The 24490-nt window shown below is 41.2% G+C and overlaps 1 protein-coding gene across 8 annotated transcripts in view; it reads left to right on the top strand.

The window, feature by feature from the left end:
* LOC117262602 (suppressor of tumorigenicity 7 protein homolog) overlaps positions 1–24490 on the top strand; it is an 89846-nt gene that overhangs the window by 40154 nt on the left and 25202 nt on the right. For 7 of the 8 annotated variants that reach the window (XM_033635626.2, XM_033635624.2, XM_033635623.2 and 4 more), the window contains one exon: positions 18964–19046. In XM_033635626.2, coding sequence (XP_033491517.1) covers positions 18964–19046 — 83 coding nt within the window. Of the gene's footprint in view, positions 1–870; positions 1007–18963; positions 19047–24490 lie in introns of those variants that run through there. The other variant, XM_033635625.2, reaches the window with a different exon arrangement.

Here is a 24490-nt window from a genome sequence, read left to right as displayed (position 1 = left end):
GTAGGTATGTAAATGTTTTCAAAGACGTTTATGTTGAAATAAAAATACCTACAGGTAGTTATGTTTCCTTGTATTAATACATTTACAAGTAAGTTTCCTTGTATTAGTTTGCCCTCTTGTGGACATAATGCGAAAAAAAAAATCGAATGGTTCGAACCTATGAGTTATTTTTAGAAGGAATATTCGAACGTCATTTTTGAGCAATTTTGACAGCCCTAATGTGAAATACATTTTCAGTTTGCTAGTAAATGTAGGTGGATATCAAGTTTGGTTGCAGTGCCATATCTTGCCTGAAGTTACATTCAAACAATACACAGTCACATTGTTGAGTGTTTTATCTGCAATTTAAAGGTGGTCATTGTCCATCTGGAGGACTGGAGTGATGTGGGTCTGATGCTCGGAGGAGTGAATGTGTGTTAGTGCACCAGTGTCAGTCAGGAATGGATTCCTCTGAAGGCGCTTTAGATGAATGAAAAATATTTCCATCACAGTAATCACAGGACTGAAGGACTGAGCCTTGACTATCTGTAAATCTGCACTGAGGAGGCTCCTTCATCCATTCTGCTGTAGGGTCATTTGGGGGTTGTCATGGTTACCTCTGCAGGAGGAGGCTAAGGAGCACCTGCCCCCCCCCCCATTAAAATCCATGTTATTGATTGGCTGGACTGCTATCTACAGACCCCCCCCCGTATTTATTCTGCTGGGTTACAAGAAAGAGAGCAGGACAGAGCCGGCTCACAGTTGCATCAGCCTGCTGTCACTCACAGACAGCAGCCAATCAAGAAAAACAAACCAAACCAGGGGCCCCCGCTAGTAAATGTGCTGTATGGAAGACGGCTAGCTGCTGCTGAGATTTCTGTATGCATGTGGAGCCGGTGGAGAAACACAGCCCTGATTTGTGGTGGACAGAATCTCCCTCTCACTGTGTCTCTGCCAAAGATATTCTTTATTTAAGAGGAGAAAAGGCCTTGTTGGTGAGTTAGTGGATGTTTCAGTGGAATGGAGGGTAAGTAATGGTGTTGTTTCTTCTTCTGGTCCGCTGATGACACGCTGTGTGTAGTCAGGGACTGTACGGTAGCTGTGTTTCTGATCTGCTCCCTTGCAAATGGCCTTTGTATTGTGTACAGCAGGTGGTCCTGTACATTTTGTATTGATATTCATGAAGTGGACGGTTTGCTCAGCGCGTGGGCGAAGGCCTGCTGGCTGTGTGTGTGTGTGTGTGTGTGTGTGTGTGTGTGTCTTGCCTCTTTAATGTCTTAGTTGTATATCTGTGTGGCTGAAACAGATATCTGTGTTTACATAGTGGCTTGTTGAGCAGAGCGAGATAAAGCCTGGACTTGGGCGAGGAAACCTCATTCAGGCTTCATATTTATTTTCTGTTGGTGTCCCATATGTTTGTTTTCTTTATTTACTTTTCTTCTCTGCGGTTGTGGGAAATAATTAAAACTCAAAGGTTGTTTGACAGATTGTGTCAGCCTTTCAGCCTCCTGCACAACATCTTAGTCGTTGTTTGAAAGAAATGGAGCAAAATGAGCTGCCTTATCCATCAGCCAGCACGTAAAGCAAAGAAAATTAATAAATGGATCTCTCTCCTATTCTCTCTTTTCCACTTGCTTTATTGACATAAAAAGAAAATGATAATAATGCCGAAGCATCTCAGGGCTCCACAAAGTAATTTGTCTGCTGCATTTAATTTAGAAAGCATCACAGACATTGAAAATTTGAGCAGTGAAAACACAATGAAGAGAATAGTTACAATGTGTTAATATTTTCTCGGCACAAAATTAAACCAGCATGAATCAATAGCAAAAACAAAAAGACTCAGTTTGCAGCGAGCAAAGACAAAGTTACTTCACTTCCTGCAGCATCAGACATCACACTGAACCCAGGATAAACCATGTGGAGCATTTTTACAAATTCAGGATGATCTTCTCTATTTGAGAGTAAAATACAAAGTAACATCAAAAAGCAGTGACAACACATTTCTTTTTGTTTGGCAGACATTTATTTCAATGTCTCTCTTTGTAAGTGTTTGTCTGCCAAATCCTGATTTAGATAAAATTCAAGTTCTTTATTCTTATCATGTGCGCAGTGATTACAGGGAAGCGTGGTTGGCAATCAAAATCTCAAAGCCTCAGGCCACCTCCATCCACTCTAATTAAATACCTTAAAAAAAAAATCACACATTTAAAAGCGTAATCTGGATCAAGGACATAAAATAGTGCAAGTAAGAATATATGACTAAAATATAAACAAATCTAGATATAAAAGTGAGAATTTGTGTTGACGGTGTTGCAAATGAATAAACTGAATGTAAACAGAATGAAAAGAGGATGTAGTGAATGCATAAATGCACAATCATAAGTAATAAATACATATTTAGGGTAAACGTCCCTATTCTGCCCACCAGATCTGCTTTTCGAGAAACAAGCAGGCGTCATCCTCCTGTAGATTAACCAGCCTCAGGTGTGATCATCTGGACCATGGTTCAAGGTCTTTAACTTTGTCTTCAAGCTCCCTTCTCTTATCCTCGAGTAACCAAACTTTAGCCACATCATCTTCACTATTGGAAATATGGACCTCTGTGTTTGCAGTGCGCTCTGTACACTCTTACTTCCATTTTCATTAATTGTGACCAGGATTCCATCAAATCCGTTTGAGAAGTCTGCTTTAAAATCTTTGATGGCATCGAGAATCTCACACCATCAAAGATGTTCATTATTTCTCCTCTGATGCTTGAAGCAGCCTCGCCCAGCACGTTGTTAGCTTTAGTGCTAGCTTTGCAGCTAATCTTAGCCGAGCTGTAGTTTGATATCCTTGAATGCAGGTTTTTTGCATGATGTCTGCTTGTTTTTCCTGGTGCAGACGACATCAGAGTCTCACAGAGATGATGTAGCAGCTTTACAACAGCAACAGGGGTTCACCCCGGGGTTCAAACCCCTCACCCCATGTTCAATAATATATGTCAATTGTTTATTTATGCTCTCAATAGCTTTTGTAATAGCTTTTGTCACTACTCCTCTCCAACATGATGATGTAGTTTCATGTTATTCAACTCAGAAGTTGCAGAAGAAGGTGGCCTTAATAAGGACGTTTACTCTCTCTCTCTACATATATACAGTACAGGCCAAAAGTTTGGACACACCTTCTCATTCAATGCGTTTTCTTTATTTTCATGACTATTTACATTGTAGATTCTCACTGCAGGCATCAAAACTATGAATGAACACATGTGGAGTTATGTACTTAACAAAAAAAGGTGAAATAACTGAAAACATGTTTTATATTCTAGTTTCTTCAAAATAGCCACCCTTTGCTCTGATTACTGCTTTGCACACTCTTGGCATTCTCCCGATGAGCTTCAAGAGGTAGTCACCTGAAATGGTTTCCACTTCACAGGTGTGCCTTATCAGGGTTAATTAGTGGAATTTCTTGCTTTATCAATGGGGTTGGGACCATCAGTTGTGTTGTGCAGAAGTCAGGTTAATACACAGCCGACAGCCCTATTGGACAACTGTTAAAATTCATATTATGGCAAGAACCAATCAGCTAACTAAAGAAAAACAAGTGGCCATCATTACTTTAAGAAATGAAGGTCAGTCAGTCCGGAAAACTGCAAAAACTTTAAATGTGTCCCCAAGTGGAGTCGCAAAAACCATCAAGCGCTACAACGAAACTGGCACACATGAGGACCGACCCAGGAAAGGAAGACCAAGAGTCACCTCTGCTTCTGAGGATAAGTTCATCCGAGTCACCAGCCTCAGAAATGGCAAGTTAACAGCAGCTCAGATCAGAGACCAGATGAATGCCACACAGAGTTCTAGCAGCAGACCCATCTCTAGAACAACTGTTAAGAGGAGACTGCGCCAATCAGGCTTTCATGGTCAAATAGCTGCTAGGAAACCACTGCTAAGGAGAGGCAACAAGCAGAAGAGATTTGTTTGGGCCAAGAAACACAAGGAATGGACATTAGACCAGTGGAAATCTGTGCTTTGGTCTGATGAGTCCAAATTTGAGATCTTTGGTTCCAACCGCCGTGTCTTTGTGAGACGCAGAAAAGGTGAACGGATGGATTCCACATGCCTGGTTCCCACTGTGAAGCATGGAGGAGGAGGTGTGATGGTGTGGGGGTGTTTTGCTGGTGACACTGTTGGGGATTTATTCAAAATTGAAGGCACACTGAACCAGCATGACTACCACAGCATCCTGCAGCGACATGCCATCCCATCCGGTTTGCGTTTAGTTGGACAATAATTTATTTTTCAACAGGACAATGACCCCAAACACACCTCCAGGCTGTGTAAGGGCTATTTGACCAAGAAGGAGAGTGATGGAGTGCTGCGGCAGATGACCTGGCCTCCACAGTCACCGGACCTGAACCCAATCCAGATGGTTTGGGGTGAGCTGGACTGCAGAGTGAAGGCAAAGGGGCCAACAAGTGCTAAACACCTCTGGGAACTCCTTCAAGACTGTTGGAAAACCATTTCAGGTGACTACCTCTTGAAGCTCATGGAGAGAATGCCAAGAGTGTGCAAAGCAGTAATCAGAGCAAAGGGTGGCTATTTTGAAGAAACTAGAATATAAAACATGTTTTCAGTTATTTCACCTTTTTTTGTTAAGTACATAACTCCACATGTGTTCATTCATAGTTTTGATGCCTGCAGTGAGAATCTACAATGTAAATAGTCATGAAAATAAAGAAAACGCATTGAATGAGAAGGTGTGTCCAAACTTTTGGCCTGTACTGTATATATATGTATACAGAGGCAGTTGTAAAACAGTAAGTTAAAGTATATCAGAGTAAAGAGACAAGCTCAGAGCTCAAGAGTGCAAGAGTCTTATGGCCTGCGGGATAAAGCTGTCCCTGAGCCTGGTGGTGTGGGACAGGATGCTGAGATACTGACTCTCAGATGGCTGTAGGCAGAACCGTTTGTGGGTGGGGTGATCGGGGTCTCTGACTGTCCTGTAGGTGTTCTTCCTACATCACAGGGTGTTGAGGTGCTCTATGATGGCAGCTCTGTCCTGCTGATGTGCTGGGCAGTCCTCACCACCCTCTGCAATTCCTCACAGTTTAACTGCAACATCAGGCAGTGATGCAGCTGGTCAGGATGCTCCAGATGGAGTATTCTGGAGTCGATGTTGAACGTCCTCATTCTGCTGAGGAAGAAGAGCTGCTGTCTTGTAGTCTTGGTAATGGTGTCAGTGTTGTGAGTCCAAGTCAGGTCCTCACTGATGTGAACCCAGAGGAACCTGAACCTGCTGACTCTCTCCACCGTAGTCCCACTGATGTAGATGTGGGCCTGTCATTTACACTGTCACTTCCTGTAGTCCACAGTCAGCTTTTGCTAATTTTTGTTGCTGACATTGAGATGGAGGTTGTTGTCTTGGTGCCGAGATGTCAGGGCTCTGACATTTGTCGTTGCTGTCGGTGATCAGGCAGATGGCAGGCATGTTGTTAGTTAATTTAATGGTGGTATGTCTGGCCATGGAGTTGTGTGTAAACAGGAAATGGTGTTGTGTTAAATAGTAATTTATTGATATCGATTCTGAATATTTAAAACTGTTTCAATACTCATTTTCCACAGTATTTCTGCTACTAACCAAGAAAGGGAATATCATCTGTGTCATGTACTAGCCTTGTTATATTTATCTTTTAATATAAGTTTTATTTGCCCTCAGTGTCAGTTTTCCCTGTGGAGTTGAAAAAGTATTGAATAACTGTATTTTTCAAAGTATTGTATTAAAGTTGGAAATTCCAGTATTGTGAAGATACTAACAGGGAGGGCAGGATAGGGCTGAGTGTGCAGTCATGGTGGGCGCTGGTGCAGAGGGTCAGGGTGGACGTCTGCTCGTCAGGAGGCTCAGGATCCACATCCAGGTCTCTGGGCAGGATGACGAGCTTAGAGGGCACAGTGATGCTGAATGAACTATCTCTGTGAACAGCATTTTCAGTTTGATGTTCTTCTGGTCCAGGTAACGCTCTCTTGGACCTCTAGTGCTTGAATACATTGCAATAAAAGTCAGACAAAAGATAAAGGTTTTAAGAAGTGAGATCTAAGCCTGTCTTTCTCTTCCAAGTGTGCCTTTGGTATTTTAAGCAGTATTTTTTCAAACTGCTGTGTTTCAGTGTCAGTGGACCGGCACAACAGTGTTGGATGATTCTCAGTTTTTGCTGTGGATCAGGTTCTCTATGTCTGCATTTGGATGTTGAGCATGACCTGACACAACTGTGGATTCAATTGATTTCCTGGTCTCCTCGGCAGAGAGATTTTGCTGCTGCTTCTTGGATCTCCTCTGTCTCTGCACGAGGGAGACAGTTCGTCTCCACAGCCGTTGTTTGGAAGTTCTTTTGCTGACACCCAAAATAGATTTCCAGAATTTTAAATGAGAGATTTTGAGTTTGTCTCTTATCTCTGTCCTTGGATGCTGCTCTCTCTCTCATTCTGTATTTCCTCCTCATGTTAAAGATAAGTTTGAGGAATCGAGCAGTGCTGGTAAAACAGCTACGAATGATGCCTGCTCTGCTGCTGAGTCAAAGAACCTCACAATAATTAGTTTTAAACGTGTGGGTAACATTGGACAGTGATCGATCTTTCGGTGTTCTTCATATAGTTGGTTAGTTCTGCATTGTTTACATTGTTTACTCATAAAACTAAAGATACATGTATACCTTACTGACCCACAAACAAACAGGACCGAATCTTTTAACCACATGCAGAAACACTGTCCACACACATGTAACACACACAGGGACGAACCCACCAGCTGCTGCTGCTGTGACAGATGCTGGCTGCACTCCTCCTTGCCCAAAGGTCAGTGGAGGTAGTTAGACCCAGACAGGCTCTGCTAGCAGCCCCATCAGTCAGGGCCAGCCGCAGGAGCCAGGCTATGGGGCGCTCCCTAATCGGCTCTGCCAACAAACATTTCAGGGATGAGCAGTGACTTACATCTCAGGTTAGGATGCAGGCGGCCCGCGGGAACTTTGTCTTATGTTACTCACATATTGCTTCTTACGGTAATGTTTATTCATCAGTACCACTCTTTCATTTGTGGTACCAACACTCATTTGTCCATCTTAACATCTACTAACCTGTCAAGAAGCACTCTAAAACATTAAAAAGAAACTGTCAAATACTCAAAATTAGCAAGTGAATAAATACGTACTTTACAGCGTGATTCAGTTTTACAACAGAGCAGCGCCCTGCAGTGACACACGGTAATGACACGCTGAAGGACACACATTTGAGCTCCATATGTGAGCTGTAAAACTCACCACTGGTTTCAACGCAGAAATTCAAGGAATTCAGTAACTTGTTTGAACAGATGTTGTACAGCTGTTAATGAGCACGATGAGATGAGCAGTGTTTAAGACCTGAAACTGATGCTGCAGGAGGTCTTGACTCTGACTTGGCTACTGTGGTAACATCAACACTGATGCTCTGAAGACATTTCTGTGCAGTTTTGGCTTTTTGTTTTCAAACATTGTCTTTCACTGTCTTGTCTCTACTCCAGCACACTGGATTTATAATCAAACAGTCACTTTTAAAACTTTCAGGGTGTCTTAGGGTGCTCACATCCAACATGTGTGAACAGTGGAGGACTTTAAATTCAGTCTCACAATTTAGAACAATGCAGCAGGACATCCATCCTGAACAAGTATTTTCACTTGTTGAGGACTAGGGTTGCAAATATAATCTGCCAATTATATTTTCAATTAATCATTTAGTCTATGAAATGCAAGAAAATAGTGAAAAATGTCCATCCTGGTTTCTCAAAGTCTAAGATGATGGCTATATCTTGTTTTGTCAGTCCAAAACCCAAAAATGTTTACTGTGGTTTAAAACACAGACAAGCAAGAAATCTCCATATTTGAGAGGCTGAAAACAACATTTTGCCATCTGTGAATGAAAAAGTACTTTACTGATTATCAGAATAGTTTAAATAGTGATTTATTTCTCTGTTGATCAAGTAATTGACTAGTTGACTTATTGTTGCAGCTCTATTGACAACTAGTCTAAGGACAAAAAGCCTGCAAACGATAAGTGAGACTGAACCACAGACCTCTCAGAGCATTACTATCAACGCGTTTTCTTGGGTGTAGGAGACTCCACACAAGGGATTTGCAGTTATTTAAAAAGAGATAAGTTTGTGTTATTTTGTCTAGTATATATATGTAGTTGCCCATAAAATTGGGCGTCTTTGTAATTAAATGGCCACAGTTCCTTAAGGGTACATCTTATGAGCATGTAAATACCCTTAAATTAAGTCTAACTGTCGGCACTTTGGTCTGATATTCATTACTTCATATTGAATGTACAGGAGTACAAAGCCAACAAAATATGTCACTGTCCTAGTACTTTGTGGTTTCACTTTATAGAGTTTGTCAGCAGTCGATGGTCTGTCTTAAATACTTTTGTTCCAACAATATTTTGGACTAAATGTTACTTAACGTAATCTATAGCCTCTTTTACACTGCCTCTTCAAGGTGGGAATTTCACACCGTTATATCGCCTTGCGGTTCTGCATAAAAGGTACAATCACAGAGCGGGGGGACAGAGTTGTCTCACCTATAAGGCGGCAGCAGTGTTGGTAACACCGCTGAAAAAATGTCTGTATAAACGGGTTAGCCGTTAGGATGGGATCATGGCTGGGATGATTTGACCGCGTGTTATGTGTGCAACCCACGGCAGGAGATTTTAAAAAAGCTGGTTGTAGTTAGCAGCTAACTTAAAGAAGAAGAACAGTGGCAGAAAATGTCCACAAATTGGGGAAACATTGAAGTCCAGGAGCTCCTTACCCTCCGAGCAGAGGACGAGATCAGCCACTATATAACAGGGATGATAAATTATTATTATTATTATTGACATGTTATGTTACTGTTACTGTTTATAAAGCGCTGCTGACAGGCATGTTATATGTCAGGCTTACGCTGTTGTGTTAAAAGTCATGCCTGTACCGCATCTTTTGCCCCTGGGATGCCAACATGTTGTCTAAAATCACACACTGGAGCGGCATGACGCCACTGTTGTTTGGTTCCGAGTAAAAATGCAAAGACATTAATAAGTCATTTTTCAAACAAAAATGCAAAAACTCTGAGGACCGGTGCTTTCCTTGGATCTTAAATGACAGTAATTTTAATATTTTTGGGTTCAGAAATGTTGGTTTGACAAAAAATGAGGTCACTTTAGGCTCAAGGATATGTAACAGGCTTTTATCACTGTTTCTAATGTTTCAAAGACCAAACAATTTATCAATTAATTGAGAATATAATCTATAGATTAATCTGTAACAAATGTAATGGTTAACCGCAGCCTTAAATCTTTGTCAGTGTGACCTGGCGAAGGCTGTTGCAGGGCAGAGTATGTGTCAGCCGTGTCAGACATATGGTGGTAGTAACATTGAAAGAGTTTCTCATGAATACATAATGATAAGTCTTTGCATTTGTTCCCTTTTGTAGTTAAAGGACATAGATCTGTGTGTGTGTGTGTGTGTGTGTGTGTGTGTGTGTGTGTGTGTGACCGCGCATTTATGAGAGTCATTGTGCGTTTGAATGTGTGCGTGCTCACGTGTGTGTGTCAGTGTGTGTCTTTTATCATTCTGGTCAGGCCAGCAGTCTGCCGACCGTCCCCTCTTCAGTAAAGGTCACATCTCCAGTTGTCACCGGTGACATTTAGTCCTCAGTCTGTCTGTTAGAATTTGTCCCTTCAGTTCATCACGCTATTCTCCCAACATGGTCTCTGGCTGCTGCTTCCTCACCGCTGTAAACTCAGAGGAGAGGTTTCTGCCAGAGAGGTGGAGATATGAACATGAGCCATAAACACGGTCACCAGTTTGAATATGAGCCAGGCAGGGAAATATTATGAATGAGAAATCATCTCCCCCCATTAAAAAAAGATAAAGGTGTTGTCACACAAGGCCAGTGATGAAACAGTTAGTTGATTAATCAGTTAGTTGTATAAAGACCGCAAAATAATTAGTTGCAAATTTAATAATTATTATCAGACAAAATGGCAGCTTCTGAGACGTGAGGATCTGTTGCTGCTCTGTGTTTTACATTATTTTAAATTGATTATTTTTTGGTTTTGTCGAGCTATTTGAAAATATTGCTTTAATTTTAGGATGTATGATGGGGTATTTTTCATCCTTTTATAGATTAAAAGATTATTTAAAAAATGATCGACAGATTAATTGATAAAGAAAACAATTGTTATTCATCTTTACTCAAGACATTTCGGTGATGATCTTATTTAAAGAGAATGACACTGGGTAAGCAGGAAGGGCTTCAGCTTCCAGTAAACTCAAATCAGAACTGCTTTTCGGATGTCAAATACCTCTGACGCTCATTTCCACTTACCTATGTGTACGGAGACAAGTCAACTGGAAGTCCAATAATACCTATGGGAATCTCTGTGATATCTGATGTGCCTGTGAAACTCCTCCCCTCTGTAATATTTTGGTCCAGAGAGTACAGGCCTCAAATACGTTAAAAAAGTTCAACTTTTGCGGTGGATTTCAAGAGACCGTTTGACTAGGTAACAGGCTGCTAACTAGCGAACAGGTTCAGTTGCCTGTTAATTAAAAAACTAGTTTATCTAATTTAAAAAACTGTGAATCTGAGTAATGTTATTCTGCTAAAATATGATTATACATTATATACAGTCAGATATATCAGTCTGATATGAAACACAGTCATCATCTTTATCAGTTTAATATGAAAGTACAGGCATGTTACACGTTCAGCCATTCATACATTTTTTTTAAAATAAATCATACCACGTATCTGGCCGGCCAACGTTTTCATTTATTTGTTGCCGTGCAATATTGGTCCTGTTTTTGTCCCGGTAATGTTCCAAGTGCGTATTTCAAACTACTGGATGCTGAAAACCGGACAAAATTAGCCCCTCCCCCACGGCTACAGGTCGTTTCTAACAGGTTTCTATCCATCCATAAAGAAATGCACTTCCTTGTGTTGGACACTAGAGGCCTGTTTCCGACAAATTTTTTAACTCTCTGGTACTGACCATCCAGCACCCACACACATTTCATGCTGTGATTGGCCAGTTATGCAGTTGTGAGAAAGTCAGCTGGGTTTAAACGGCTCTTTTCCCTTTTTTCTGTCTATTTTATTGTGAATAAAACTATGAAAGGCTTGGAACAAGGTTTGGAACAACTATAGACTGGGGATGACCCAATCAAGGTTTTTTGCCCCCAGCCCTGATCAGAGTCATTTAAGGTTGAGCATGTGCAGATACCCAGCCCGAATTAAATACTTCTATTTTTCCAGATAATACATCTGCACAGTCCCACATCAAGTACTTTAAAGTCAACAAAATCAATCCAATGTATTTGGACAACTGAATATCTCAGCAATGCATTAAGAAAAAAAACAGCATCCAGGCTGTTCTTCTTTTTATCTTTTACAAAATAACAAAATATAAAATACCAAACCCTGTCTGTGATCTCTTTGGTCTGGTCGCTGTCTCGAGGGAGTTCCTCTCAGAGTATTCCCCAATGCTTCAGTGCAGCCTTTCCCTCAGTTACCTGAATGAACTGAATTCTGTTGAGTGTTTGTATTTGTCATCTTTACGTGTTTTACATTAATAAATTACTCTTGTTGGCTTTTTGCACACAGGGCTCATGTTGCACTTGCAGTGGCTTGGTGAGTGTCAGTATCATCAGCTCCAACACCACGCACCATAAATGACAGCAAAACTCAAGAGACTCTCCAATGACTGCTCAAAAATTAGATAAATAACTTAAACAAAAGTGCTGTTTTGCTGTTGCTGATGGCGAGTGGGGTACGAACTGGAGGAGGGACGAGGAGTTGGGGAGTTAATGACGGCTACACTTTGTGTGTTGCTGTGCATAAAAGCTCGGCGAGTAAAAACATCTGTGTGACAGCTGGTGTAAAACAAAGGTTCAGATCAGGTTCTGTATAGCTCAGTGTAGCCGATTCTGATCAGTTAAAAAAAATGCCTTGATCGGCTCCAATATGGAAGGTTGAGAGTGGATGGAGACGTCCATAATATACATACTGTTGTTTTCCAGTGTGGTTCGGATCAATTAGTTCTGATTGAGCTTCAACTAAGATTTCAGAAATGACAACAGGACATGTGAACATCCAGCCGCTGTTTGAGTCAAATCAACAGTTGTAGCTGGTGTGGAGTCAAGCGCCAAATGCCGGTAGATTTTCCATTTGGTGAGTGAATCTCCAGGGGCTATCTGCCACACGAAATAAATCCAAATGTCAGCACTCACAAATATCATATATATCAGTCTTTTAATAACGCACAGCAGTATCACAAACGGACGCGTTTCAGCACTTGGCTTTCCTCAGCGTTAATGCACAAAGTGGGTATAGCCCACATATCTAACAGACAGGACCTTGCTGAATCACTCCAGCTGGCATGAATCAATCAATCAACCAATCTGACCCAAAGATCCACAGAACAAGATGTAAAGACAATACAAAGAGTGGCCAATAGGTATGCTGAGCCTACAATCCAATTAAATTAAAATTAATTAATTTTTTTTTTTTTTTGATCAGTCACTGTTGAGATAGTTTTTGACGTACTAAGGATAGTCATCTGATTATTTTAATTTTAATTTAATTGGATTGTTATTTGTGAGTGCTGACATTTGGATTTATTTAGTTTGTGAGTTTTGGGTCGGCACCCTGTGATTTTTCAAACGGTGAGTCGAGCACGTCAACTCTTTTGTTTTTGCTATCTGCCACACTGGCAGGTCAACGTTTGTATCAAAACAGTCATGTAATAAACAAAGTATGCAGAGTCTCTGCCACGTTTTGGTGTCATTCAGGGACGCACAGCTTTTTTCAATTGTGACATTGAATTTTTTCTGCTGTCAATGTCACAGTTTCAGAGACACACACACACACACACACTACAGATGTGTTTTTTGAGAGTCTAAACCAGTGGTTCCCAACTGGTGGGTTGCAGTCCAAAAGTGGGTCACGTGGTTCTTTCTTAACGGACCGCAAGTGACTTGGGAATATGTCAAGTTTGTAAAAAAACAAACAAACAAAAAAATATTTTGAAGTGCTGTTTCCTGCTGTAGAGTGACTGACTAACGGACAGCTACTGAAAAGAGACAACAAACTACAGTACCCTGATGAAATGGCTGAATCCAAGTGTGATGCTAAATGTATTAAACTGTGTGGACCTTGAACTAATGACTGAGGACAAATCTGGACTATGTGGCTGCACCAGTTGGGAACCACTGGTCTAAACAGTACCGTGTGCTGAATCTGATTGTCTTGAGCGCTCTGAGTTTTGTTGCACTGTTTACTGTACAAGACATCAGCTGATTTGCTAAAACATCACTTGCTGCTGGTCTGCTGCTAGCTTCTGGCTAATATGTTGCTGGGGAATATGAGTTGTGCCTGTACATATGACAGTAATAAAATAATAACATGGAGGCTCTGTAGTTTAACCAAGATGCCAAATTCTTTGTCAGTGGCAGTGCATTACAGCTTCAGTCCTTCTGTTCTGTTCGTACCTTTCACAATAAAAGCCCAAGACATATACACGGCATTACTGCTGACCAGGAAGCGTATTCTGAAGCTGTGGTGATGAGCTGTTTAATCTATTAAAATTTATTTGCTTAAAAGTTTGCCACCAATGTGTGGTGGTCTGTATGAATGTGAGGATATTCCTCTGCAGAGCTTTGTTTTGCTGAACCAAATAATTTAAGGTTAAAAAGGTGGTTGACTTGGACCTGGGTAGCTGCAGTCAGTGGGCTGATTGTGAAACACACACACAAGCCACATTTGCTATGAAACATCCTAAAAGAATCCCCTCTCCTCCCCTGAGTTTAAGTGTTTGAAGGTGCATATACTCCTGGTGGTGTTGAGGTTTTTGTCTTTACAGTGGCTTAATTGCTGATGTTTTAATCGCTGCACACACACAGAGTGAACATGTCTCAGTTTTTTATTTTCTGTAAAAACCATCAGCTTCATGGTCATGTGTCTGATCCGTGTCGCTGTGAGACCTGAGCATCTTATTTGGCATCAGCCGTCTCATTCTGATTCTACAGTTAATTGTGTGATGTTGAGGCTTGATTACATTTCGGTTTAATTTAGTCTGAGTCTCAGTTGATCTCCAATTGGGAAATTCGTGCTATAACTTTACCCGTTGATTATGTAATTAAATTACACAAGGAGGATGAATGGTTTCTGTCTGTGGGGCTTGATTCCAGGGCATGCAGTTAAGAGAGGATCTATTTTTTTTAATTTCACAACCCTGCTAACGCTGTCTTACCTCAAGACAAATCAAACAGGACCGCAGCAAACAACTGTTTTATTTCATCAGTTGATAATGTTTTTGCTTGTCTTTGTTTAGTCTTTAAAATGTCCTCACATGAGGTAAAATGTACATCACATGTTCCCAGAGCTCCAAGTGATGTTTTCCAGCAAAATTAACCCATAAACTGATATGCTTAACTGGTCAGAAATATCCTCTGCAGTGAAAAGATTAGCTGTAAACTGTTGCTGCATATGGTCCTGTTGATACGGAGTCTTTTTTTCTGTTCAGTGGCTCAGTTGATGATTGCTTCATTCGCTGCACACACAAACAACAGGAACATGTCTCAGTGACTGTGTTATATACATGGAACAAGTGCAGCAGAGTCACTTAGTCCAGTGTGAAATGCAGGACAGGTTTTGGGCAGAAGTGGAACAAACCATCACAACACAGTAATCTTTATTTGTTATTCCAAGTTTACCTTTTCTAGCTTGGTGAAAACATCCTGATTTATGATCATCTCTATAGAGACAAAGTTCAAAGCTCTGTTTCCACTTTAAATCTGTGACTTTTGGATTATAGCCACCCTCCTATATTATTTCCTGTGAGTAGACCGTATGTTAATTATGGCCCATTTTTTGAGCTTGATGAAGATGAGTCATTTGCCAGCCAGACAGCAGTATCCTCTCATCAGTGCAGGCTGACAGCAGCTGTTACCACAGGCCAATCTGAAAGAGCCTTTTCTGCGAGGACGAGAGCCTCCACTTCACAGCCATGAATAGCTGTCCAGCTGCACTTAGTTTATGCGTGTGTGTGTGTTTCTGTGTGGGTATGAGGCTGGGGTTCATCTGAGTGGGGTCTTTGTCCCACCCTCCCTATCATCTTCTGACTCCTGGTGATTTCATGTGACATCCCAACACAATGGCGGAGCGATGGTCTATCAGTGGAGCATCGATTACTACAGCTTAGAGAATCCCAGCCAAATGTAGGAGGGCAAGGTCACCTGTAGCCACCAGCAGAAATGACAGTGCATTTTGGCAGCTCACCAAAAATCAGTGAAATGTCCTACTATAATATTGATAACACTTTGTACACTTTATTTTTTGGCTGCCATTCCTGTCAGTTATAACTGTGCTAGAGAATGGCAGCACACAGAATACACAGGCCAGTCATACAAGCAGTTAGACTGATGTTAAACTCTTAAACCATATTAAATACATAGCTTATTTGGAAGTGAAAATGTTAATAATCATTGGCCAGGTTGTCTGTACACACTGAACTTCACTGCAGGTTTGCAGCTCTGTGCAGTCGTAGATGTTAGGATCTATTTACAGGTGACACCAGTCAGGTAGCAGTTAATCTCTCCAGGCAGATCATTGCTTATACTGTGTGTTTCCCTCTCAGTCACTTCAACCTGCTTTTTATCTTCAAATTCAGATTTCTGTGGCTGCAGGAGGCACTTCATATCTGCATCCAGCTTAAAGCATAAAAACAGAATTAAAATAATGCTCCATAAAGACAGAACTTCAGTTCACTATCACTCCAGTGCATTTTAAAATAAACACAGTTTTTAGATAATGAACAGAAAGGTCACAGCTCCAAACATCATTTGTCACTTTGGTTATCACTGATTGTTTTTTTGTTTTTTTCCTCAAAGAGACGTTTGTGAAATTGAAAACACAAATTGAAAACAGATGGCAGAGGAGGACACTGTGACACTGTTTTTGTTGCTTCATCCTGCAAGCGTAATAATATCACAAGTATTACAGCTAAAACAACTTAGTCACACTCATTCCTTCCAACACTCAGGGCGGGAAATTAACTCGCGACAATAACTCTAAACAGAAGTGCATGAAAATCTCTGATAATGATCTGCTACATAAACTATGAATACATTACCTTTGAACGATGCTGGTGGAATAGAAATACAATTGGCTTGAAAGTATCAGGGTTGTGATGAAGACTGGTGTTTTAAGAGGAGTGTGGCTCAGCTCTGTACTGTAAAACATGATTGATATGGATCATTGACTCTGGGCCATATTTAAGTTATCTGTAGCACATGATCTAAAGTGCATTTAAGACATGTCCAGACACTTTTGCTTCTTAAATGGCGCATAATCTGGGTGCAAAGTAAGGTGTTCAGAGCGAAGAGGTTGTATTGAGTTCCTAAATTAGTGCTTCACATGGCAAATTTGGAATGACACAGATACAATTTAAAGGATAACACTAACAACTAAATGTAAAATTTTGCAGGACTAGAAAATTACAACAATAAGACAATAAAATATAATGATGATGATTAAATGTCCGTACAAAGAAAAGAAAATTAATGAATAAAATAGAATAAAAATGAACAGGAGGGATAAAATGAGGTAAAAACCAGTGGTTAAAACTTCAAAATCAGGACTGTAATGTTACTTAAGTTGACTTGAGTTGGGCGTGAATATAAATTTAGCCAATCAGCAGCCCTTTTTACACAAAGATCACACTATAGAGCCGCTACACAGTCTTTCTTTAAGCCACGTTTGCATTTTTATATAGAACCAAACAACGACGGCATCATGTTGCTCCAGTGTGTGATTTTAGACAGCATGCCGGCATCGCTGAAGCAGAAGAAGCGCAATGGGTGTGACATGTAACAGAACAGCGTTGGCCTTTAATATGACATTTAACATATGTGTTGGCGGCGCTTTATTAAGGATAACAATGACATTAACATGTCAATAATAATCATTAGTGGTCCCTGTTAATATGGTGGCTGATCTCGTCCTCTGCTTGAAGGTAAAGGAGCTCCTGGACCTCATTGTTTTCCCAATTTGTGGACATTTTTGGCTGCTACACTTTTTTGAGTTAGCTGCTAACTGCTATCAGCTACTTTTTCAACACGTCGTCAAAATGTCACACCTGCACCGCTCATGATCCCGTCCTGCCGGTTGTCCCGTTTATATAGACGTTGATTTGGTGCTGTCACTACCTCTGATGCTGGTTTAAAGGCAGGTCAACTCTGTCCCTCCATTCTGCCTTTGTACCTTTTACACACAATGGCGAGCCGGCATAAAGGCGTGAAATTCCCACCTTGAGGAGGCAGAGTAAAAGGAGCTTGTGTCATCTCAATTCCCTGTAAATACACTGCTATTTTCATGTCTGACTCAACAAACTGGAGAAGCGAGCAGTTTTCTGCCGAATGTACAGCAGTAAGATCAGTGATGTCACTGTGTAAATATTAAAGGACATTTAAGCAGCAGGACAAAAGACTGTGGTTATAAACTTGACAGAGGAAACAGAACTAAACTTTTAGCTTCTGAAATAATGAAGTTATGCTGCTCCTCATGTGTTAATGCACACAGCGTCTCTCTTAATATGGCGTGGGACAGCAGTTGATTTGACATTTTAGAGAATGTAATTGTTATTTTCCTCTTAAATGATGTATTATTTCACCCACCTGCACCCTTGCATGTGTTGCTGTGTGTGTAACAAGCAGAGTCTATGAGCATTCTGAACCCGCTCATGTCGGTGCATCTCACCAGCTGAATAGTACACTCTTTAAATAGCAGTAAAATACTGAGCCACTCTGACTTCAGACCAGGTTTTTGTTGGTCAACAGATCACTCACTTTCTGCAGCCTCAGCACAGCAGTACGGCAAGAGTTCACCTGACCACACCTCATTTTAAGATGTACACTCTCATACATTTGCTACTCACACAGCGTGGCTGCTGGCTGTGAAAATTACAACTGCATCGGTCTGAAATTAACAGTGACTGTTGTGCTGTGCTGAGCGCCGCTGTGCACTGTGTGTAAGATAAGGCCTTCTGAGATCTAATTTTCCAGTTCACAGACCTGATGTAACTGGTAGTAGAAGATTTTAATTGTGTAGAAAACGAGTTAAATGTGAAGGGGTTGAGGGGTGATGAGAGCTGGTGTTGTAGTTGAAATGTAAAGCTTTTGTTTTGGTAAGTTAAACCTATAATACTTCATTTTTTATAGTAAATTCTGACATCCATCACATTTTATAGTCACTGACAGCACTGATGAGATATACCTGTGCTGATAAGAGTAGTAGAAGTGAAGCTTCTTGTTTTTGTAGTAGCCAGAGTTCAAGGCTGTTTGCTCAGTAAATGCTGAGAGCTAGCATTAGAAAATTAACTACCAGCTACACATTGAGTTGAATGCTGCTAAACTCACTGCGGTTTCTACTCTGTCCACTTCACAGCCATTCACACACCATCTACATGACATATTTTCAAGCTAAAAGTTGTATTTGCTTGGTAAAGTTTAGTAAATTGCTTGTGAATACTGTATCTCAGCTGCCAGTCAGGCTCAATTTGCTCCCTGGTTTTCTACAGTGTGTCTTCACTCTGTAGTCAGGCTTACCCTGCTCCCCTGGCGTTGTGCAATTTCACGTCTGAGCAGCAGGGCTCTCTGGGAAATGCCAAACGCTGCATGTGGATGCTGTGTTTTAGCATGAAATGTTTCATGTCTTGTGATCACAAATGTGCTCGAATCTTCTGAGTCTGTTTGATGTGTTTCTCGCAGTCTTGTCTTCTGGGCAGACATAACCTAGTTTTATATGGACATACAGCATTTGATTCTGCAAATATCTTTTCTGATATATCCTCCTTTGGTGGAGGCGAGAGGTTTTGTAGTGTTTAATAGTAATCTCTAACCCATCTGTCTTTTCTTCTCTCTGTGTCTCCTTTACAGTAAGCATGTTTCTCAACACCCTGACGCCCAAGTTTTACGTGGCTCTGACGGGCACTTCCTCCCTCATATCAGGACTCATATTGGTAAGAAACATCACTTCTTTTTAGTCAGAATCAGATTTGCTAAGTAGTATTTCAATAGGTTTTCACATACAAGGAATTCGCTTTCTGTGTCTTGGTGCAAAAACAAAACACAATTGGAGAAAAATACAACCCCAGTTCCAAAAAAGTTGGGACACTGTGTAAAATGTGAATAACTCCAACGCCAGTCTTACAAAGGAGGACGGCACTTGTTTGTTTTGCTATGGAAGCTAATGTTAGCTAATGTGCTAAAAAGTTAGCGTTCCAGAGAAATCCAATATTCCTCTTAATCCCTCCCCAGTTTCTGATGAGGTGGACATGATAACCCTTAATACACATAACCTTATTCATCCCTACAACAGGAAATACTTTTTCCCTAACCTGATATGAAGTGTGCGCTGCAGATGTGAGCATTTTTGATGATGGCCTCCGTCAGGTCCTTTGGTCTTATCACATTTAACCATAATTGTCTTTGTTTTTTTTGACGGGCAGTGGCGGCTGGTTTTGAGCCATGACTCCTTCTATTCTGGCTCCCAATAACACAACAAGACAAACACATTTTAACACTCCTATGGAGCCTACAGCCCTGTGGGGGAGAGGCAGCCCCACCTCCAGGTGATAACATGATGTCATTGTGACGTTGGCCCTAAAAGAGTCCTTAGTCTAACAGTTAAAGAAAACGTGTTCCTTAACACACATTTGCAAGAAATCTAGGGATTTCACATCTACAGTCCAGAATATCATCAAAAGATTCAGAGAATCTGCAGAAATCTCTGGCCGAAAACAAACACTGACTGGCCGTGACCTTTGACCCCTCAGACTGCACTACATTAAAAACCAACATGTCTGTATAAAGGATATTACTACATGGGCTCAGGAACACTTTGGAAAACCACTGTCAGTAAACACATCACTGCATCTACCAATGACAGTTCAGACTCTACCATGCTCCGCCCATTTCTCTGAGCCCAAGCTCATCTGAGATGGACTGACACAAAGTGGTCTGACCAGTCCGTCATGGACGTCCTGTCCTCAGGGACCATCTAGATTGTTACCAGCTCAAAGTTCAAAGCTAGCATCTGTGATGGGGAGGTGCATCATGGATAACTTCACGTCTGTGATGGGATGGAGAGGTGCATCATGGGTAACCTCACATCTGTGATGGGATGGGGAGCTGCATCATGAGTAACGTCACATCTGTGATGGGATGGAGAGCTGCATCATGAGTAACGTCACATCTGTGATGGGATGGAGAGCTGCATCATGAGTAACGTCACATCTGTGATGGGATGGAGAGCTGCATCATGGGTAACCTCACATCTGTGATGGGATGGAGAGCTGCATCATGGGTAACCTCACATCTGTGATGGGATGGAGAGCTGCATCATGAGTAATATCACATCTGTGATGGGATGGAGAGCTGCATCATGAGTAACGTCACATCTGTGATGGGATGGAGAGCTGCATCATGGGTAACTTCACGTTTTGGAGCAACATATGCTGCCATCCAGACACCATCTTTTTCAGGGACGTTGCGTCTTATTCCAGCGAGACAATGAGACACATTGTGACGTGTTCCAACAGTGTGGCTTCGTAGTGACACAGTGCAGGTACCAGACTGACCTGCCTGCAGTCCACACCTGTCTCCCACTGAACATGTGTGGAACATTATGAAGCGTCGACTGTTGAGACACCAAAGTCGGATATCAAGCAAGAATGGAAAAGAATTTTACTTTGAAAGCTACTTTCAAAACAACAAAAAACACTTCTTGAGTGTTGTTTAAAGAAAAGGTGATGTAACACAGTGGTAAACATGCTCCTGTCCCAACTTTTTGGAACTTATTGCAACATCAAATTCAGATTTGAGTGTATATTTACAAAAACAACAAGGGTTGTCAGTGTAAACATAAAATATCTTGGTACTGTTTTCAATTCAGTATAGGTCAAAAAGGGATTGCATATAATTGCTTTCTGTTTTTATTTGTGTTTTATCTAGCGTCTTAACTTTTCTGGGATTGGGGTTGAATTTAGAAAAAGGAAAAAATATAATAAAAATATAAAAGTATATGTATAATATATCTGCCTTAAAATGGAAAAGCTAAACAGTTTAAGAAGTTGTAATTTTTTGTGTAGAAATTTGTAAAATATTGTCCTGAGATGTGCAGAAGTTCACAGTATGATCTGAATATACTGAGAGTAGAGTTCAAATTCATTATGATATTAGTGATGATTTTGAAGACAGTTCTCACAAATCAAGGCTATCTTTTTTTTGAAAATTATTATTTGACTCTCTTAATGTTATTAAAATACAATGGGTGTGACTCTTGGTTAATAACTTAAGTGCTTCAGGCTCCTGCTTTTATAATACTCCTTGTAAGTTGTTCTGGTGCATCAGCTAAATGTAAAAATCCCACTTTAAGGGTGATGACTGTGAGCTCTTACTTGATATTCTCATTCATAATGTTCAAAAGAGAAAATTAATTTTCAGAGGTGGCTCCTCAGGTGACTTTATGGGCCCAGGATGTAAATTGTTCGGACTATAATCACAGGTTCAGAGGCCATGAGGATTTGAAGAGAGAGGAAATCTATACTCATTTGGTCCTTTATAAGAGGAGCTGCTAAAAAACTGGCACCCTCCGGCCTCTCCTGCCTCATGGTGTATGACACCATGTAACACACTGTCAGTGCCTTTCGTACACAGAACACAGTTTGAGGTGTTTTGTGTGGGGTGTGTCTGAAGATATTAACAGAGCTCTCCATCTCTGGGCATTAAACAGTTAATTTGTTTGCAGCACCAAACTGGTGACTTGTGGTTTGACGTTGTTGACCTTCATATCGAGCTGCCACTCTTCTCTCAGCTGCTCTAAAGGAGGAAAAAAAAGTTTGGTGTACGTCAGTAGTCAAAAATAAATGGAATAAATAAAAATGTGACAAATCATCAAAGCAGGGAAGCGATATAATAATGAAACTGTTGGTGAGTCTTTTCCTTCTCATGCAGGTATTTTATCTCTCTTTCAAGTTCTTCTCAGAGACAGCCAACTGTGCAACAGTGGTTGGTCTGTATTTTAAAATAGCTCCTCTCTTAATTAACTCACTCACTCTCTCTTCCCTGCGGGCTATTGGCCAATGTGCGTAGGCTGCTCAGGAAAGGTGTTGAGCTTTGCACACGCTCTGAGAGATGATTAAGAAATGTGGTGGAAGCCAGTTGATTTCGTCCTAGCAGCACTGGTCATTTCTCTGTAATTGGAAAAGATGTTGATGTCCCAATTAGGTTGGTTTCCACTGAAGTGTTGTAGATAAGTCCCGTCAAAAATCACTTTCTGCCTGAAGCAGAGGCTGACAGTGTAACAGCTCTGCCAGATGGCAGCATGTACGCTCAGTAAAATACTGTACTCATCAGTATTCTGGATGCTTTTCACACATTTCAGCCATTAAAACTGTTTCATGAATGGTTCTTAAATTACTATATTTTCAAACCTTTTTTTATTTAGCAACATCCTTATTTAATATTTGTAGTCACAGTCCTTCACTGAACAGCCCCACCAGGTAACTCGATATTAACTGATGTGCAGTATGTGTTGGGCTCGTCGTGGTAGTTGGTGCTGAACACTATGTTGGTGTTAGGGCCCCCATGCACCAAACTGTCATCAAAGACTTAGTGGCGATAAAGGCCAACTGCTGCGTCTCCTCTCATCGTCTGTGTCTGGGGTAGGCCGGCTAGCTCCTATGTTCTGCACCTGTGTGAGAGGAAAGAACTCTCCATACCAGCAGGCGGCAGTAGTCTGTCATTTAAAAAGGGAAACCGGCAGTAAGACTGACAGGACGGATTCGAGACACTACTTAACCAGTTAGCACCTTAACAACACAACCCGACGCTGAAAGAACAAATGATATTGACTGTGGGCTGACAAACAAGAACTTCAGCTAAAGAGCTCAATTGTTAAAAATACAATTTTACGTAATGTAACAAAGTTTGTTGTGATCTCACACCCTCTTGACTTTAGCTGTTTGTTTACTTTCCTCACTTCTGTTTCTCTTCTCATGCGCTGAGCTGAGCTGCCGATCAGAATGGTTTAGTTCATCAACAGGCTCGGTTGGCTCCAACACTAATTCAACATACTGAATCGGCCAAAAAAAAAAAAAAAAAGAGCAGACAAGGGCCGACTAGTGCCAATGGTACGAGACGGAAAGCCGACTGTTGCATTATCTCACGTTGCCTGTGTCTCGGCCTAAAAGTTGCACATGAACACGCCACTTAGACTAGAGCTGAAGACACACTGTTAAAACTAAAGTGACAGACGCGCATCAACAGCTCGACATTAGGCAACAGCTGACCATCGTTTTGGTGTGTCAGTGCCTTAGAATTGTGTTTGTGCAAACAAGGACTTTTTACACAGTGATTACATCACCTGTTCACTGCCCCCACCAAAGTTTTGCTTTTTTTAAGAAAATAGAAATGAAACCCAATTGTTTTGTATTTGCATATCAGCACCTGAGTTTATCAAATTAGAATTTCTGATTTGTAAAGTACTAAGTGTGTTAATGATACTTAGTCAGACGAATGAAGCTAGGATTACTATAAACTGAGAGTGTGTGCTTCGTAAAGGCTCGAACATACATACGTCAGCAGAGGGCCGCGATCACATTGACACGCACACAATTCTATTCACAGTACAGTTGATGGTCTGCTTCAGCTTTCGGTAGAAAATGGGAGTGCCTGGAGGTGTGTTCACTGTCCTCCTACTGCCGACATCGGGTTAAAGTGAAATTTAACGATGCTGCTGGGTCTGGAGTGAATGTCTGTCAAATTTTCAAGCTTTAAACTATCTTCACTGTGGTGAGGCTGCAGTGGCTGGTTTGACAGCAGTGTTTTGGACTGGGCTGCAGCATGGAGCAAGAGATTGGAGCATGTGCAGTCGGTGCTCTTGCTGTACCTACAGTCCACGTGGTTACAGGAAAAGACCTGTGGACCGTCACGGAAATGGATGATTGATGGGATTTACACCACACTGACCTAAGCAGACCTTTTCGGACATGGGGAAACTGAAACTGGTAGCATTCATGGACCTGTGCTATTGGGGTGACTACGACCTGAATGTTGAGGAGACAAAGAAGTAGTAATGAGAAGTAAATGAAGTAATGAGAGGATCTGAAGATGTAACATTTAAGACAAAAGTTAGCATGTTACAGATATTGAGCGTCATTGATGAATATCTGGTAAAATATCTGGCACTGGCGCTGTGTCCAGTTAATCCGTGGCAAAATGTTCTCACTGTGGCATCACCAGTATGTGTTTGCTGAAGCGCCACAGATGGACTGGAATCAAACCAGCAACCTTCACATACTGTCAGAAAGGTAGTATAAGGTGATCGGGCAGAAGTTTGGTTTAGAAATAGTATGTGCAGATTTGTTAAAGGAGAGTGATGTTCGAACCCAGTGTGGGGATA

The sequence above is a fragment of the Epinephelus lanceolatus genome, chromosome 5 (assembly GCF_041903045.1).
Source record: "Epinephelus lanceolatus isolate andai-2023 chromosome 5, ASM4190304v1, whole genome shotgun sequence".
Classification (NCBI taxonomy): domain Eukaryota; kingdom Metazoa; phylum Chordata; class Actinopteri; order Perciformes; family Serranidae; genus Epinephelus; species Epinephelus lanceolatus.
The sequence above is the reverse complement of the archived record's forward strand: the minus strand, read 5'-3'. Positions and strand labels throughout refer to the sequence as shown.